Genomic DNA, 20289 nt, shown 5'->3' on the forward strand with positions numbered 1-20289 from the left:
CTTGATGTTTGGTAGAAACCAATGAAATAAGTCGTAAGTCATAAGTTGCTCAGTCGTGTCTGACTCTTTGCGACCCCTCGGGCTGTAACCTACCAGGCTCCTCCGTCCATGGGATTTTCCAGGCAAGAATACTGGAGTGGGTTGCCATTTCCTTCTCCAGGAGATCTTCCCAACCCAGGGATTGAACTGGGCTCTCCCGCATTGTAGGCAGACGCTTTACCATCTGAGCCACCAGGCAAGTCCAAAAAGAACTTAGGATTTACATATTTTATGTATATTTGCCATAATAAGATTGAGAAAGAGGTCTAATAATCAGAAAATAAATTTATCTATTTATCCAAAAAAATATATGTATAAAATTATCTATCTGGGATTTGCTTTGAAATAACAGGAAAGGTGAAAAAGACTAGTGAAGAGATTAAGAAAAGGTGGCTCTGCCTTTACAACTGTTCAAGCCATATGATTAGATAAGCACAATGTGGGGGTTTATTTCACTATTGTATTTTTGTATATGTTTTCAATTTTCAATAAAAAGTTAAAATGTTTTAAAAGCAATTTAAAGTTTCTCCTTTTTTCTCATTCTTGGTTCTCATTTCTTCTAACCCTTTGAAAACACAGCCTCTGGCCCCATGCAACAGAAAATAAAAGCTCTCTCTTCTCTGAGATGGAATCCTCTGGTGTACATAAACAGAATTTTTTTAAGTTCTCTGATGTACTATCTTATGGCAGAAGTGAAGAGGAACTAAAAAGCCTCTTGATGAGAGTGAAAGAGGAGACTGAAGAGTTGGCTTAAAGCTCAACATTCAGAAAACGAAGATCATGGCATCTGGTCCCATCACTGGAAACAGTATCAGACTTTATTTTTTTGGGCTCCAAAATCACTGCAGATGGTGACTGCAGCCATGAAATTAAAAGACGCTTACTCCTTGGAAGAAAAGTTAGGACCAACCTAGATAGCATATTCAAAAGCAGAGACATTACTTTGCCAACAAAGGTCCGTCTAGTCAAGGCTGTGGTTTTTCCAGTGGTCATATATGGATGTGAGAGTTGGACTGTGAAGAAGGCTGAGCACCGAAGAATTGATGCTTTTGAACTGTGGTGTTGGAGAAGACTCTTGAGAATCCCTTGGACTGCAAGGAGATCCAACCAGTCCATTCTAAAGGAGATCAGCCCTGAGTGTTCTTTGGAAGGACTGATGCTAAAGCTGAAACTCCAGTACTTTGGCCACCTCATGCGAAGAGTTGACTCATTAGAAAAGACTCTGATGCTGGGAGGGATTGGGGGCAGGAGAAGAAGGGGACAACACAGGATGAGATGGCTGGATGGCATCACCGACTCGATGGACGTGAGTTTGAGTGAACTCTGGGAGATGGTGATGGACAGGGAGGCCTGGCGTGCTGTGATTCATGGGGTCGAAAAGAGTGGGACACGACTGAGTGACTGATCTGATCTGATCTGATGTACTATCTTAACCCTTAAAAGTTTCAATTCTTGTCATTTTTTCTTCTTTTCCAGTTTTACTCATCTTGCAAGTGATGGTAACGTGAAATCTTCTAAACGTTAAGATATGTATATTTTAAAAACCAACTATGCTCCAGTGATCTACAGAAATGTCATCATTCAACTGAAACTCTCCTCTTTTTGGAGGAAACTGATCCTAGGATGATTTTCAACTATCAGAGAACAAATCCTTCCCTAGGAGACAAGAGGTTGACTATATTTACAGCGTGAATTCATGAACAAATTTATGAAGAGGCCCATTTGAAATCTCAAGTCATTCAATAACCAGATTTCCATTTTTCATTTACTTAAAAATTGTTTATTACTAATCCAAAAATCGTTATAATTTAAAACTTAAAATTATAGACATTTGCCAGACATAAATACATCAAATGTTTCATCTGGGAATCGAGTTTGATATCAAAATATAAAATACTGCTGGAACTTGCACCGTCTATAAGATGGAAAACATCTAACCTACTGTTTGTATTTTAAACTAAGACCTAAATATCAAACTCTGAAATGAACCATCACTGGTCACATTTGATACAACTATTTAACTGCTCCCCACCAATTCTGTCCTACTGGTTTCCCCTTCTGCGCCTTTCCTTTTTTCTATGCCTCAGACAATGCTAAATCTAGCTTGCAGCACTTCCTCCTCCTTGGTACATCTTTATTCCTCATTTTTAATTTGTACAATTTGCAACGTTCTATAATTCATCACTTTGCATTACAGAGACACAGCCTTTGGGCATGCTACAAGGCTTGTGCGATCTTAGCTCCCTGGCCAGGTACAGAACCAGTGGCCCTTGTAGTGGAAGCTCAGAGTCCTAACCACTAAACTGTCAGGGAATTCTCCCAGACACAGCCTTTGGATGTTAATCACCTTTTAGTCTGATCCATAAGTAACATCTGATCACTACCAATCAGAAGCAAGTGGTAAACAAGGATTTCTCAAATATGAGACTTCTAAAAAATATGCAGAAAAACAGAAAGTATATTCTGTATACCAACTCTCAGTCTTTTTCTTAAACAAAACCCTAGTAGGACAACTAACTATGGTGGTAAATTATTCTACTGAACACTACAAACAACAGTTCCTAAAAGATTAATTCCTAACTAGTATCAATTAAATTCTTACATAATTCTACAGGAAGGAAAATTCTGAAATCTTTAAACAACTTTTTTCCTTTTTAACAACATTCATACTACATGTCTACAAAACTGAAATAACAACTATTCTGGACACAGGAAAGTAAAAATCTCAGAAGACGCAGAGAAATAAAATCATTATTCTAGCCATTCTGCAAGCAAAGAATTAGGGAGAAAACTTTTTCAGCCTTGTGATGCCCCTGAAAATCCATTCAAGGGATAGTGGCTAAACAAGCCAACACATGGAATTTTTGGATAATCCATCTTTTTTCCTTTCTAAACAGAACACTGTGGTTCCCTCACGGGCCAAAATCAGCAGTATCTGAAGAACCGCTGGCTGGCAAGATTACCCACATTAATAACTTTATAAACTTGACATGACATGCAAAAAGGGATTACATTTGATTTTAATAAATCCAGTTCTTTTTATATTTCAATACTGGGAAGCTTATAAGCCACAGTGACCCAGGATAAAAAAATAATAATCAGGTTGGTTAAAGAGGCTGTTAAGGGTTGATTCTAACAAATATTTGAAAGGAATATGACAACAAGAGGAAAAAAAAAAGAAGACTGGTTTGGGTCAATGAAGGGAAATAAGAGCCTATGGAAAAAAACTATATTGGAAGGTACAACAATAACTTACTTCAGCTTGAATACTAAAGTATTATTTATCTTACAAGACTCAATTACAAAGTACTGATGCAGCCATATTTTAACAATAAATTACCAGGTACAACAAAGAAATGTCCTTACCAGAAGCATTATTTAGGATGAAAAGATTTTAATTTTTATATAAAAAAGCAACATGATGGAAAACTTTAAGACAAAAATTAAACAAGTATTACATACTTTTTAAAAGTTGGTCCAGGGAGTTCCCAGGCGGTCCAGTAGTTAGAACTTGTGCTTTCACTGCCATAGCCTGAGTTCAATTCCCAGTGAGGGAATTACGATCCCGCAAGACACTCAGCACAGCCAAAAAACCAAGACTGCTCCAGTGAGATTTAAATTCAAGACTTCCTCTCAACTAGTTCAGCATCCTAAAAGGTTACCCTTGCAATCTTCTGCAGACCAAAACTTTCAACTGTGCTTCTAAAACACGGGAGAACTAATCATAACTTTGATTTTCCTATCCAAAAGTTATCTTATCATAAAGATACCAATAAAGTAATCAAGGCCACAAAATGCCCCAAACGAATAATCTACAAGATAAACAATAGCCAACATCTTTATCTTTTCTAATTATTTTACAAAAGTAGTAGTCTAAAGACAGAAGTGCCCAAAAAACACTTTGGGATTAAAACAGTGTTTCAATCCCAAATACCTAACAAGAACAGTAAAAATATAAAAGTCACTTCCACTTCATTAGTCTGTTTCATAAGTTGCAAAAAACTGGACTCAATTCCCAGGGGTGACACAATCATTAACAGCCCCAACCAACATTTTTCAGATGCATCTGCTTTTTCCCTCCTTGAACTCTCTTTTCCTGCCACAACTAGCCAAACACATCTTTCACGAGTCACTGCCTAGGTACAAGATGTCGTCTCAGGTTCAAATGTCCTCCCCTAATTTAAAACCGATTGATCCTTTTAGAGCAGGGATACGTCACCTCCTCTATGAAATAACCCTAAGCATAAATTAATGACTCCGTTACCCAGCTTCCCAAAATACACTGCTTATATTTAAGCATTCAATTGCCTCATAAAGAATGAAGATAGATAGCTGTTTCCCCACTAGGCTATAAAACTTGATGACCTTAGTCTTTATTACCTCCCACAAACTAACACCAAGCCACGAACCCAGAAACGACGTGTGACATAAAAGTAAAAAACGACGTGTAAAATAAAAGTAACCTTTCGAAGCAGTGTTTGATTAAAACTTCAGATTTCAAGTCAAAAACCAAGGAATGCAGTTCCAACTTCCCATACCTCGTCTTTTCTCAAAAGTGACCCTGCTGCTGCTGCTGCTAAGTCGCTTCAGTCGTGTCCGACTCTGTGAGACCCCATAGACGACAGCACACCAGGCTCCCCCGTCCCTGGGATTCTCCAGGCAAGAACACTGGAGTGGGTTGCCATTTCTTTCTCCAATGCATGAAAGTGAAAAGTGAAAGTGAAGTCGCTCAGTCGTGTCCGACTCTTAGCGACCCCATGGACTGCGGCCTACCAGGCTCCTCCGTCCATGGGATTTTCCAGGCAAGAGTGCTGGAGTGGGGTGCCATTGCCTTCTCCGAGTTACAGATTACTTATGTACTAATACTACACAATGGCAGCAGCTGAAATGTCTAGGTTTGCTTAGTTTTGCTTAAGTATCAGGTAATATCAATCATCAGATAACAATTGATCAATAGGTGTTGAGCATAAGCTGAAATGCCATTCAAATTTAGAAGAACCAAGCATTAATACAGTACTGGAATGGGGTGCCACTGCCTTCTCCGCAAAAGTGCCCCTACTTCCTGTCATTTCTGAATACTCCCTGAAGGGGGACTACAGCCTATTGCCAATATTTTCCTAATTTCGCATACTCTGTATTTCACAAAACGACCAACTTGTTCAAAAGCTTTAGCCATTATTAACGTGCCTTTCCCTGTTTCATCAAAAATCAGTCTCAAAAGAAAAAAGGCCCCTATTATACTAAAAGTAATCAAGGGAGGAGAAAACTACCAGATTTTATTTCCAAATCATTCCGAACCACCACCAAAAAAACCCCAAAGTATGTATCTTAGACGCCTGAAGACATACAAATCAACCAAACTTAAAGAGTAACGAGCCTCAGTTTGACTAAACTCGATTGAGTGCCGCCCGGAAAGCGGCTGCCGTATTTCAGTGCTTTTCTGACCCTCCCCTACACAAACTATGCCAACCACAGTTCCGAGAGGTGAGAGAGACTTTGTTCCCACGCCCTTTTCCCCGCTCCCTTACCGCGTTTAAACGAGGCCCCCAGTCAGAGAACAAAAGCAACGCTGAAGTAGCAGCACCCAAACACGGAACAAAGCGCCTGTCGGGGGTGTACGAGTAGGACGCCATTACGCGGGGCAGTGGCCTGCGCCTCTGGCGCCGAGCAGACAACCGGGGGCCCGAAGCGCGAGTTCGGACCCCCAGAAAAGAAACCACAGGAAGAGGCAGAAACCTAGGAAGACAAAGTCTTAGCAGGTTGGCAGCGGAGAATCTACGTAACAAGGGGAAAACTGCTTACCTTCGTGAGTCTTGGCGATCTTCGCCATTTTGTCCACTCGAACACACAGACGGAACTGGCGCTCCCAAGAACTTCCGCTCGTCGCCGCTGCCACGGAGAAAAATAGCTGGGGGCGGCTCTCCGCGCAAGCGCCAAGCGGGAGCGCGCTTGGTCGGTGACACGTGACAGAGCAGCCACCTAGATAGAACAGAGAGGTGCATTGTGGGTGGAGGGAGGAGTCAGGATTGCTCCCGGAGACGGTTTCCGTGGTAAACCCGACAAGGACTACGTGAGCTTTAGCGCCCTATAAAGAGTAACTCCGCCGTGGAGGAAAGTGGATTTCACCAGGGCAGTTAAAAACAGTCGCTGAAAGAAACACTAAGGTTTCAGGACTGGAAGAAGCCTCAGACCTTCAGTCCCCTTTCTCCAAATTCACCAGACGGCGTTTTGAGGCCAAAAACTTTCCTCAGCATGTCTCAGCTGTTGTAGTGCTTAGTTAACACTTACAACAGTCTGATCCCTCACTCAGTAATTCAAGGTCGTTTTCTTTTTAATTACTTAACATTTGATTAGGAGTTTTGTCTACAATATACGTTCCCAATCGCTATTGAAATCCACATAAAGAGGGTAACTTGTTGGTAATCCCATAACTCCCGCAAAGTGGATAAAATGTTAATAATCTCATTTAAGAAATGACGGGAAAAAGCTAGGCCAGGATTATATATGAGATTGCACAAGGTCACACAGTTATTAAATTACACAGCAGGAACTCTGCCACTCTTTTCTGAGTTCTTAGAAAAGTCCCGATTGTCAGCACTAACACTAATGAAATGCTTCTGATAATCCTAAATGTCATTACTAAATCAGGAATTTTTTTTTCTCCTAAACATCAGCTGTACAAGCATAACCTTGTCACACTGGCTTTGGACTCTGAAGAACGTAAGAATTTAATAGAGAAATGACTCATTGGAAAAGACTCTGATGCTGGGAGGGATTGGGGGCAGGAGGAGAAGGGGACGACAGAGGATGAGATGGCTGGATGGCATCACTGACGCGATGGACGTGAGTCTGAGTGAACTCCGGAGTTGGTGACGGACAGGGATCATGGGGTCGCAAAGAGTCGGACACGACTGAGCGGCTGAACTGAACTGAACTGAAGGCAGGTAAGGGTCAAGTTATAGACATCACAAAACAACTTACCTTGTTGTGTGACAGACTCAGAATACAAATACTTAGTAGAAACTTACCTAATAAAAAAGTGAGGTAGTTCTTTTTTTTTTTTGGCTGTATGAGATCTAGTTCCCTGACCAGGGATTGAACCTGGGCCCCCTGCATTGGGGGCACAGAATTTTAGCCACTGGACCACTGGGGAGGTCCCCCAAAGTGACATTTTAATAGCATCAATGAAAAAATCAATTTGATGGGTTAAAGTTTTCAGTTTAATTTAGGTTAAACAATAGCTGGAGGAGGAAGGGAATGAGATAAGAGAAGAACATGTAGATTATTAAGTCAATTGTTGATAAATTCTAGTTCTTGGATTGGCAGAGGGTCCATAGATATTCCTTAAATGGCTTATAACCTACACATAGATTACATATATTCTTTTATATATATAAAATAGCATATTTTAAAGTAAAAGAAAAAAGAATAAATGAGAAATAATGAATTAAAGAAAGGTGTTATTATGTCCATCAAAAACCAATAAACAAAAAGAATTCACCCCTGTTGACAAAAATAATAGCAAGGATGTTGCATTTCTTGACTCATAATTTTTTAAAAGATGTATAAACAAGACAATCACTGTCATGTAAAAAATATATGAAAAGGAAATTCACCAAAATGTTAAGAGCGAATGTTTGAGAATGATAGAATTGAGTGGTTTTTTCTTTATATTAATAATTCTTAGTATTTTCCAGATACTCTGCTATGAGCATGTATTATTTTTATAAACAGGAAAAAAATGAAAAGCATTTGTAAAGTAGGCATCACGTGTCCTCTTTCCCAAGATATAAGTTGTGCCTGCTGGCCACTTTGTATTATGTGCATATTTCTCTAGGTTCCTAGGTATTAAAAGTTACTTTTGTAGGGCAAGGGCATGTTTTGGAAAGTGAGATATGAGAGACTTGGTCAAAGATCATTGGAGACTCCCTTCTCCTAATCTTCTAAAAATGAATTGTCTTTTATAAAACAATAACTTGAATTTTTAGACAGTAAGAAATAGTTTTTTTTTTTTAAATAACTTGTTGTTTAGTTGCTAAGTCATGTTCAACTTTTTAGCAACCCCAAGGACTATAACTTGCCAGGCTCCTCTGGCCATGGGATAGCCTAGGCAAGAATACTGGAGTGGGTTGATATTCCCTTGTCCAGGGTATCTTCCAGACCCAGGGATGGAACCTGCATCTTCTGCATTGGCAGGTGGATTCTTTACCACTTAGCCACCAGCTAAGCCACCCTTTACTTTCCATTTCCAATATTAATAAATATTAATCACATATTAGTTAAAATGGATTTCCTACACATTTTTAATTTCAAAAGTCAGAAGTTGTGGTGGGGGAGGAGGGCGGTGGGCTTCCCTGGTGGCTCAGTCCTATAGAATCTTGCCAATGCAGGCACGGGTTCAATCCCTGATCTGGGAAGATCCGACATGCCACAAAGTAACTAAGCCCCTGCACCACAACTACTGAGCCTGTGCTCCAGAGCCCCAGAGCTGCAACTACTGCAGCCCGAGTGCCCTAGAGCCCATGCACAAGAGAAACCACTGCAATGAGAAGCCCATGCACCACAACAAAGAGTAGCCCCCACTCGCCACAACTAGAGAAAAACACATGCAGCAAAGACTCGGAACAGCCAAAAATAATAAATTATTTTTTTTAATCAGAAGGGCTTTTCTGCCCCTCCCTGCCTATTTATAACACAAATCATTGAGAGTGATGACATCCAATTCAAAGGAAAATCTATTCCTTATCAATCTTAAAAATATATATATATTGCAAAGTAGCAATTATACATGATTTTTCTAGACAAAAGTGAAAGTTGCTCAGTCGTGTCCGACTCTTTGTGACCCCATGGATTATACAGTCCATGGAATTCTTTAGGTCAGAATACTGGAGTGGGTAGTCTTTCCCTTCTCTAAGGGATCTTCCCAACCCTAGGGATCAAACCAAGGTCTCCCACATTGCAGGCAGATTCTTTACCAGCTGAGCCACCAGGGAAGCCCAAGAATACTGAAGTGGGTAGCCTATCCCTTTTCCAGTGGATCTTGCTGACCCAGGAATCAAACCGGGGTCTCCTGTATTGCAGGCAGATTCTTTACCAACTGAGCTATCAGGGAAGCCCTTTTAGACAAAGAATAAGATATAATTTTTCAGAATGTTAAATGCTAGCTGTAACTGCACAAATTACCATAGGAGATAAAGCTATAAAGGCCTTGAAGCTCCATGCTGCTTGAAAAGCAGTGACAATTTATCAAGCCCATCTTTTCAGAGGTAAAGGGACTGTCACAGGACAAAGTGATGACAATCCTGATGTGTAATGTTGAGCTTTCCAGAAATATCCTAAATCAAAGGTACATCAGACTCTATGTACCCCAGGCAAAAAATCTACTTTTATCTGCCTTTCAGTTATGCCTAAACTTCCAAAACTAGAGAGCTTTATTCCTGAAAATTTGGGCATTACTCAGTTAAATAACAGATAACCCCAAGATGATGTTCTGAATATGTTGGTCAATGTGTCTGTCATGCCTGACTTTCCCTTCTAGCTTCAACTGACCTGACCAAACTCTCTGTTCAGGGGAACAACACTGGGTTGTTCTGGAAGAGACAGGTACCTGGCTACCTAGAACCTGGCCTGGAATACAGCACACTCGTCTAAAAACAAAGGAAGTTATTGGCTAAGTCAAGATGCCTTCTCTTGGAAATTTTAACTTCCAGTAGTTGCTACTAACAAAATCAGTGGAAATTGTCACTTTGTCTGAAGAATCATCCATTCCTGTTGCTTGAGTCCCCACCACCACCTTGAATCCAGAACCACATCCAGCTCCAAGCTTCCAAAGAATCATTCTGTAGATACTACTTTTCTTGCATTTAGCTTGGGTGACCTCTCTTCCTTTCAGCTATACCAGGTCTAACTAGAACTGAAAAGCATATATTAATATTAGTGTGAATTCATTAACTAGCTTTTTTTTCTAACTAAAAGTCATCATCCAAGAGCGGTCTTTGATTCGTAATGGTAAAATATCTAGATTCAGAGCACACATAAGTAGGTGTCCCAGGTAGCTAAGCGGATTGTGTCTCAGAAGCATCCAGATGCCTAGAATGCTGCGATGGTCTTCTAATGTGTCAACTTGGCTAAGCTACAGTCCCAGTTATTCATATAAATACTAATCTAGGTGTTACTATGAAGGCCTTGTGGATGTGCTCAGGTGATGTAACTGACTTAAGTAGATTATCCTAGATTATCTGGGTGGGTTTTAATTCAATCAGTTGAAAGAGCAGAACTGAGACTTCACTAAGAAAATTCCACCAGTGGACTGCAACTTCAGCCTGTGCCAGAGTTCCAGCCTGCCCTTACTGATGGCCCGCCTGATAGATTCTGGACTTGTTTATTGGTTGATTCCCACATCTGTGTAAACCAATTCCTTCCAATAAATGTCTTAATATGTATCTCCTACTGGTATGTATATCCAGTTGAACCCTAATTAAAATAAACAAAGGTAAATTTCACCATTTATTGAAAAAATATTTGAAAAACTGTCAATAAATATTCAATAAGGACCTATCATATACCAGACATCACTTCAGACACTGGGAATACAATGTTGAATAAGATCCTGTCCTCACAGAGATCAGAATCTTTGAGGGAAAGAGATTAAAAATCTGTATTTGGGGACTTCCCTGGCGGTCCAGTGGTTAAGACTCCATGCTTCCATGCCTCTACTGCAGATTCAGTCCTTGCTGGGAGAACTAAGATCCTCCATGACTCACAGCACAGCGCCCCCCCCCAAAAAACAAAAAACCCCAAACTGTATGTGTTTGTATAATTTCAGGTACTATCGAATGCTTTGAAAAATAATAAGGCAAAGTAAGGGAAGTGGGCAGGGTGGCAGGACAGGATAGGCAGAAAAAGCAAGATGTCTGGGAGGATGACATCTGAACAGATACCTACAGAAAATAAGGGAATGAGGACATGGGGGAAGAGGTATTCCAGACGTGGCAAATGCCAGTGTGCCAAGGTGAGAGCAAACGTGGGGTTTCCAAAAACAGAAAGGTTGGTGAATGGAGTAACAGGGGAAGAGTGGTATGAGATGTGATATCTGACAGTACATTGTTGAATGGGTAATTAATACTGAATGAAGGAATCTGAACTGTCTTGCTAACTAATACAGAGACCTGCCACATCATTTTGCCACTGGATTCTCAATGACAGATGTACCGTACAAGGGCAAGAAATATTGTCATTAATTATTCAGTTTAGGATGGCTATTTTCACTAGTTGAACTAAGAAACTGGCAGAAGGCAGAGGAAGGTGGGATGTCAGGACCAGAGAAATACGGTTTGTGAAATAGGGTAAGGGATGTTCAGCAGATAGCAGTCATTGGGTCAATGACAGGTAATCTGTTTTAGGCAGGTACCAGAGTCAACCTAGATATGTTGGCAATTTTAATGACAGTTGCTATAGAGTACAAAGCTGGCAGTTTTTTATGTCACCCAAAGAAACCTACGAGGCACAGTGTTCTTTCCTAGTGATGGAAGGTACAAGATGCAATAGCATGTCCTTTACTTTGGAGGGGCTGTCCAGGCATGCCCTAGGCCACTACACCCCTAAAACAGTGGTTCTCAACTGGGAGTGATTATGTCTCCCAGGGTTATTTTGCAACGTCTAGACATATTTTTGGTTGTCACAACCTAATCCTCTTTTACTAGAAGGTCCTCTCCACCTGACACTGACCCAGTGTTACTCCACCCAGGAAATCTCACCTGAGGAGTGAGATATAGATGGCATGCTTTGATATTGCTGTGGTCCTAAAATACCAGAAACATCTATAACTACTCAATCCACTATGTATTGTAATTTTTTCTATGTGTCTTTCTCCTGAACTGGACTGGAACACCTAAAGCAAGTTAAAGTGAGCAATTACTGGCATCTAGAGCATAGGGTACTGCTCAGAGTCCTATGTTCCACCGGAAGGCTCCTCACAACAGAAGCTTCTGACCCAGCATGTCAACAGTGCCACCACTGGGAAATCCTGCACTATAACTAACAAAGCAGACCTTAATTTTCATTGGGTTTGTCTCCTACCCTCTGGAATATATGTTTTTCAAAAGCCTCTAATATACCTACCATTTTGTGGTCATTTAGTCTGATTGACAAAATTAACACAATGCCCATCCATATGATGAATTGATATGACTTTCTGCTGTCTGGGTTTTTTAAGACTATATGTATTATGATAGTTATTATGAGAGACCATATTATGGAAGAAGTTAACACAATCCAGGAGTCAAACTTAAAATATATACACTTGTGCAGCTCAAGAAAGTGTTTTAAATCCTTGTTAGGAATGGAAAACAACTCTTTTCCTCAAATCAGTACCTGCTTACCATGTACTTGAGGTCATGTTAATCTCCTGTAGCTACATCTGGCACAGCCAACTGCAACTGGGGCTATTCCTTGGTTTAATGTGTGATAATTCACTGTCATCCTCCAGGGTCTGTGCAGCCTTTTGAAGGGCCAGACTCTGGTTTAGACATGATGGGGACCACAACCTTTGCATTCTTCAGGTCTTTAAGGCACTCATCTCTGCCATACTTCCTAGGCTATGAAAATGTTTCTTATCTGCTACCTTGGCAGAGTGTTCATTAGCATTCCCCACTATGTTCTTATGCCACAGGCCAAGAAACCAATATGAGGGTTTAGCCAACTTTAACTATATTCATTCCAATTAAACATTTGGGAACCTGGGAAATGATACTTGGCACCATTAGCCAGACCTGGGCCCAGACTCCACTTCTGACCCTAGACTTCCACTCTAACAGGGACCATTATGAAAATTTGGGTATCAATGTCAACTTGTAGTGTCCATAGGACTCAAAACATTTGGTTATTCCTCTTTCCCCAATGTACGCTTACCAGAGCAAATGATAGGGGTCTTTGAAGAAGTACTAGGGGATTCTTTAGCACATATTTACCATGATGTCACATGGTCCTACTTCCTGGGGATCTGTTTCAATCAAATAGTCTGAAATTAGAGTTCTACATCTGAAATCTAGCTCATGTACAGAAACTATTAAAGGATCAATTAAAAAAAAATTTACTGGAATAGCTGCCTTCAGCCTCCTGAAGAAATCCACCCTTGATTTCTCTTGGTTGTATAGAGTAAGCAACATCCTTGTAGGCTGCCCATCAATCTTGCCTCTAAGGACAGCCTGTTGGATTAACTGTCTCTGTATCTTTTCGCAGGTCAGGAGCCCCCATGCAGCCATTTCAACCTTGTGCTAACTATAATTGTACCCACCTTGCCTCTGAGGGTTAAACATCACCACTTGCCCTCTATTTTGGGATCCTATCATAGCTATTGCTCACATGGAAGTCAGCTATGTAACTTTTTCTGCTACCATCACCTAAGGCCTGTAAGAGACAGTCACCATGAGTAACAGGGCTGTGTTGAACCATACTGGAGTCTGAGGCAAAAGGAAAAATCAGTAATATTGATCTTGTCTTTATTTAAAATTTTGACATCTTGTTCATCTTGGAATTTTTTGCACTAATATTTAAATATAATTAAAGTCTTATCTTGGTTACTGAGCTTTTTGGCACCCCCTTACATTTTGAACCTGAGTCAAGTACCTCACTCACTTCACCTCATTCCTTTCCAGTGATGCTGGTGCCCCTTTCACATTCCTTATTGCTTTAGTGAAGAATGTCCTCTGAGCCTTCCTGTGGAGCATAGTCCTCTTCTGGAGCACAGTTTTCTGGGCTTAGTGTAGAATACCTACTCCAGCATACTCACTTCTCTGAGCCTTCCCATCCCACCTTCCACCATGTTTCACACTAGTTCTGCCATTTCTACAGCACTTCATGTGAGCCATCCTAGTAGAATGTTAGCACTGCCTCCGCAGATCCTAGTCGGGGTATTCCATATTATGGGATAGTACTCCCATGTCAATCAGTTCAGTTCAGTCACTCAATCATGTCCAACTCTGTGACCCCATGGACTGCAGCACGCCAGGCTTCCCTGTCTGTCACCATTTCCCAGAGCTTGCTCAAACTCATGTCCATCAAGTTGGTGATGCCATCCAACCATCTCATCCTCTGTCGTCCCCTTCTCCTCCCACCTTCAGTCTTTACCAGCATCAGGGTCTTTTCCAATGAGTTAGTTCTTCGCATCAGATGGCCAAAGTATTGGAGTTTCAGCTTCAGCATCAGCCCTTCCAATGAATATTCAGGACTGATTTCCTTTAGGATGGACTGGTTGGATCTCCTTGCAGTCCAAGGGACTCTCAAGAGTCTTCTCCAACACCACAGTTTAAAAGCATCAATTCTTTGGCACTCAGCTTTCTTTATAGTCCAACTCTCACATCCATATATGACTACTGGAAAAACCATAGCTTTGACTAGACGGACCTTTGTTGCAAAGTAATATCTCTGCTTTTTAATATGCTGTCTAGGTTGGTCATAGCTTTTCTTCCAAGGAGTGAGTGTCTTTTAATTTCATGGCTGCAGTCACGATCTGCAGTAAATCCTCCCTATCCATTACGTTCTGCTACCCAGCCCTACCCCTTGATCTAAGACCCCTCAGAATTTAGTTCTTTATGTCATCTTCCACCTCCTGGTGGTATATACTGGCTAGGTCCTTTGATTCTTTGAGGTGTCCCTTTCCTCCCATAGCAGGCTCAGCATTTCCTTGGTCAGGTGATATATGACTTAACCCAGTTATTGGTGTGTTGTCTAGGAAGGAAAGTTCCTGAGGGTAGCACCTGACTTATAATAAGTCAACAGTTTTTGTATCTTCCTCAAGCAACGAGGGAGCACTAGCTTTTTCACAGGATTAGACCACTTCCATAGGCCCAGATAATTCAGGGGAATCTAGGATTTCAAGTCTCCTGAGTGCACTGACCCAGATGTCCTGGTTCAGTTTCTTAGGACTGAAATCCTTTCCAATTAGGGTCCTCACCTTGTATAAAATACATGTTGAGACTGAGTGTTTTGTCCACTTTTAGAGCTCTGCTATTATTTAGTCCTGTACCTGACATCAGCCTTTTTGGCTCTCTGGCTGGAGACAGAGACAATGACACTCTCTTTATATACTACCAAAAAATGATACCCTCCAGCCTTAACACTTAACCTTTTCTTAGTGACTAACCTCAGACTTTCAGTGTCTGTCTCCCAATATCACAACAGGAGCTATTAGTCACCAGTGAGAGGGTCCTCATTACCAGCCAGACTGCAGGTGATCCAGATCTGCAAAATCCCATTTTAGAGTCTGCTTTCTTGGATCACAGGTTGGGCTCCCTATGAAGCAGGTGCTGAGATGGAAATTGGAAGAAGGAATCAGAACTGGGCAGGAGGAGCTGAACTACGACCCAGTTGCAAACAAAGACCTCAATTATATGGGGAACTCTGGAGATGGGATGGCCTTTTAGAGTTGTTCTAAATTGGGGCAAGGAGTTGGGCCTTTATACTCCCAAATCAACATGACTTTGGATGTGAGTTTCCCCAAGCAAAGGGCATGACCTTGGAAGATGCAGCTCTCTTTTAACTACAAACAATACCCATAGAGCTGTCACCAAAAGAACTCCCCACAGCTCTAGTTATGAAGGGAGAGAGAAAGGAATCTGGGCAGCCTATATCATCCACTACAAGCAAACATGTCTTCCATGAAATAACAATAACGCAGCCAGATAGAGGATGACATTATCCTCTAATAATATGAGCCTCAAAGAAGCTTGGGCTTTCACAAAAATGTGAATAAATAATGATCTGAAAGCAGTAGTGAGGAGTGAGGGAGACAACAGTCCTAGATCGGGATTGGTCACCAGAAAGATCAAGTCGTAATTAGAAGCTTAAAATTTTCTGCCATCCAACTTCTTCTACTTCTCCAAAGAGGGCAGAGGGGCTGGAAATGGAGTTAATTGATCATGCCTATTTGACTAAACCTCCATAAAATTCCAATAGAATGAGATTCAGAGAGGTTCCAGGTTGGCAAACACATCCAGACTAGGAAGATAGCACACACCAGCTCTGTGAGGACAGAATCTCTTGTGCTTGAGACCCTCTGGGACCTCACTCTATGTGTCTTTTCATCTGTATCCTTTATCATAGCCTTTAATAAACTGGTTACTGCATTTCCCTGAGTTCTATGAACCTCTCAAAAAAATTAATCGATTCTGAGTAGAGAGTTATGGGAACCCCTGATTTATAGCCAAATGGGACAGATGTTGTGGGTTAACCTAGGAACCTACTGCTTGTAAATGGCATCCAAAGTAGGGTAGGTGCAGTCTTGAAGGACTGAGCCCTTAACCTGTGGGATCCAACACTATCTCCAGGTAGATAGTATGAGAACTGAGCTAAACTGTAAGATATGCAGCTGGTGTGACAGAGAATTACTTGGTGTGGGAAAAACCTCCACATGTTTGGTGACAAGAAGTGAATTGTTTTGTGTGAGTAGCAAAGGAAACACACAGGAGAAATACATAGGGGGGAAACTGAGTTTTTCTAATTCACTATCTGTTGACTTTCCCTCTGGTGATGCACAAACTTAACTTTGATGAAGTCCAGTTTACCTTTTTTTTTCTTCTGTTGCTTGAGCATTTGGTGTCATATCCAATAAATCACTACCAAATCTAATATCATGAATAATTTCGTTCTGATTCCAAAAAACAATATATATTATAAATTATTCAAAATAGTGCCCCCCAAAAGATATAAAATGAAAAGTAAAAGCCTTACCTCATGTCTCATTCCCCAAAGGTTAAGCATGATTTATGCATTCATTGATTAATGTTATGCATATACAAACACACTCGATATATATATTATTCAATTTTTACACCAAATTCTTAAAGGGAAGACTGTTTAAGAAGGGGGATATTGGCAGAAATTACATACTCTAAAACCACAAATTATTCCAAAAAGGAAAGAGCTCAAACATAAAGATGTTAATATGAAAAATCAGACTTTAAAAAAGTCAAAACATGATAGGAGGCCTCCAAAGAAAATTAAGTTGGGAGCTTCTGGGCCAGTGAATACATGGGACTGGGAAGAGTGGCACACTCAGAGATGATGCTTCACGCCCCTGCCCACATGCCTTGCCCCATGCACTTTTTCACCTGACTTCATAGTCCTGAGTAATATCCTTCTATATATAAACTGATAATCTAAGGATATCCTGAGTAAAGTGAATGTTGGGAATGTGAAAGTGCCTTGAGGAACAGCAGGAGAGAGATACTATAACAAGACTGCCTTATATCTGAACATATCGTAAAGACTATATCAATAAATGGTTTGAAGTATAGTTGACCCTTTCACTGCTGCACGGGCTTTTCTCTAGTTGTGCTGCGTGGACTTATGGCGGTGGCTTCTCTTGTGCAGCTATAAGTTCTAGGGTGTTTTGGGCTTCAGTAGTTGTGGCCTGAGGGCTCAACAGTTGCAGTACAGAGGTTTAGCTACTCTGAGGCATGTAGGATCTTACCAGATTAGGGATCGAACGCATATCTCATGCATTGGCAGGCAAATTCTTAAACACTGAACCACCAGGGAAGCCCCAAAAGTTGATTTATTATTAAATTCTCAGAGCTGTGCAGCTAGTTGTGTTTCTTTTTGTTTGGGATCTTTATTTTTCCCAACATGGTATTTCTGAACTCATCTATTCTTAAATTGAATACCACATAATTTACTTCTTATAAATAGGTGAAAACAAAAAATGTAATTAAGCATTAAAACATTCTCTGAATGGATACCATGATCCAATTCTTCTATTTTTTCTCTCAAGAATGCAAAATAGACTTCTACATAAGAAAGGTATGTTAATATTTTAAAATTAAAGTTGCAACAGTATCAGGACACTGTCCAAAGAGTAAATCAAGTGCATAATTACATTTTATTAATTAAATCTAGGATTGTCTACTGAATTCCAATTTATTAAATCTATTGTGCCCTCGTAAATAAAACTGCTAAAAGTTAATCAACAAAGATTAACCATGTAGATTAATACATAGTTAACGTATTAACTTTAATTACAAAGATTAACTTGTAGCTATGTAACTTTTAAGCTACGGAGCTTTTTAAAAATACTAATTACCAATTTTAAGTGCTGCCAACTATAGCAACTTTAACAGGTACTTTTGTTTGTTCATGTAATTATATTATTGTGCTTTGCATTTCCAAGCAGTTTTCCTGTTTTTGGTTGGCATTTTGGAACTTGGATTTCAAGTAAATTTCTAACATTCCCCAAAATGATAAATCTGTCTACTGTGTCTAAACTGTGCAAGCAACATGGCTTATGCCACAACAGCTTTCTTTCCTTTCACTTTGGGAGAGAAATTTAGCACTCCGGTAGAGTGTGCCCCCACGTCCAAGGAGTGGTGGCTGCGCAGGCGCAGGAGGGCTGAGAGGAGCTACTCCACGTTCAAGGTCAGGCGGGGCGGTGGTGAGGATATACCCCTCATCCAAGGTAAGGAGCAGCGGCTGCACATTGCTGGAGCAGCCATGAAGAGACATTCCACGTCCAAGGTAAGAGAAACCCAAGTAAGACGGTAGGTGTTGCGAGAGGGCATCAGAGGGCAGACACACAAACCATACTCACAGAAAACTAGCCAATGCAATCACACAAACCACAGCCTTGTCTAACTCAATGAAATTAAGCCATGTCCTGTGGGGCCACCCAAGACGGGTGGGTCATGGTGGAGAGGTCTGACAGAATGTGGTCCACTGGAGAAAGGAATGGCAAACCACTTCAGTATTCTTGCCTTCAAAACCCCATGAACAGTATGAAAAGGCAAAATGACAGGATACTGAAAGAGGAACTCCCCAGGTCGGTAGGTGCCCAATATGCTACTGGACATCAGTGGAGAAATAACTCCAGAAAGAATGAAGGGATGGAGTCAAAGCAAAAACAATATCCAGTTATGGATGTGACTGGTGACAGAAGCAAGGTCTGATGCTGTAAAGAGCAATATTGCACAGGAACCTGGAATGTTAGGTCCATGAATCAAGGCAAATTGGAAGTGGTCAAACAGGAGATGGCAAGAGTGAATGTCGACATTCTAGGAATCAGCGAACTAAAATGGACTGGAATGGGTGAATTTAACTCAGATGACCATTATATCTACTACTGTGAGAAGGAATCCCTTAGAAGAAATGGAGTAGCCATCATGGTCAACAAAAGAGTCCGAAATGCAGTACTTGGATGCAATCTCAAAAACGACAGAATGATCTCTGTTCGTTTCCAAGGCAAACCATTCAATATCACAGTAATCCAAGTCTATGCCCCAACCAGTAATGCTGAAGAAGCTGAAGTTGAACGGTTCTATGAAGAGCTACAAGACCTTTTAGAACTAACACCCAAAAAAGATGTCCTTTTCATTATAGGGGACTGGAATGCAAAAGTAGGAAGTCACGAAACACCTGGAATAACTGGCAAATTTGGCCTTGGAATACGGAATGAAGCAGGGCAAAGGCTAATAGAATTTTGCCAAGAAAATGCACTGGTTATAGCAAACACCCTCTTCCAACAACACAAGAGAAGACTCTACACATGGACATCACCAGATGGTCAACACCGAAATCAGATTGATTATATTCTTTGCAGCCAAAGATGGAGAAGCTCTATACAGTCACCAAAAACAAGACCAGGAGCTGACTGTGGCTCAGATCATGAACTCCCTATTGACAAATTCAGACTTAAATTGAAGAAAGTCGGGAAAACCACTAGACCATTCAGGTATAACCTAAATCAAATCCCTTATGATTATACAGTGGAAGTGAGAAATAGATTTAAGGGACTAGATCTGATAGAGTGCCTGATGAACTATGGATGGAGGTTCATGACATTGTACAGGAGACAGGGATCAAGACCATCCCCATGGAAAAGAAATGCAAAAAAGCAAAATGGCTGTCTGAGGAGGCCTTAAAAATAGCTGTGAAAAGAAGAGAAGCGAAAGGCAAAGGAGAAAAGGAAAGATACAAGCATCTGAATGCAGAGTTCTAAAGAATAGCACCCACTCCAGTACTCTTGCTTGGAAAATCCCATGGACGGAGGAGCCTGTTAGGCTGCAATCCATGGGGTCGCTAACAGTTGGACACGACTGAGCGACTTCACTTTCACTTTTCACTTTCATGCATTGGAGAAGGAAATGGCAGCCCACTCCAGTGTTCTTGCCTGGAGAATCCCAGGGATGGGGGAGCCTGGTGGGCTGCCGTCCATGGGGTCGCACAGAGTCGGAAACGACTGAAGTGACTTAGCATAGCAAA

General features: G+C 40.9%; 1 protein-coding gene across 3 annotated transcripts in view; it reads right to left on the minus strand.

Annotated features, from left to right (window-relative positions):
• SF3B1 (splicing factor 3b, subunit 1, 155kDa) overlaps positions 1 to 20289 on the minus strand; it is a 60795-nt gene that overhangs the window by 31975 nt on the left and 8531 nt on the right. For all 3 annotated transcript variants that reach the window (XR_827132.1, XM_010860898.1, XM_010860900.1), the window contains exon 2: positions 5842 to 6018. Coding sequence is in view for 2 of the 3 variants with exons in the window: in XM_010860898.1 (XP_010859200.1) it covers positions 5842 to 5869 (28 nt within the window). In the remaining variant the exon portion in view is untranslated. The remainder of the gene's footprint in view (positions 1 to 5841; positions 6019 to 20289) is intronic.

The sequence above is a fragment of the Bison bison genome, unplaced genomic scaffold (assembly GCF_000754665.1).
Source record: "Bison bison bison isolate TAMUID 2011002044 unplaced genomic scaffold, Bison_UMD1.0 scf7180017864471, whole genome shotgun sequence".
NCBI lineage: Eukaryota > Metazoa > Chordata > Mammalia > Artiodactyla > Bovidae > Bison > Bison bison.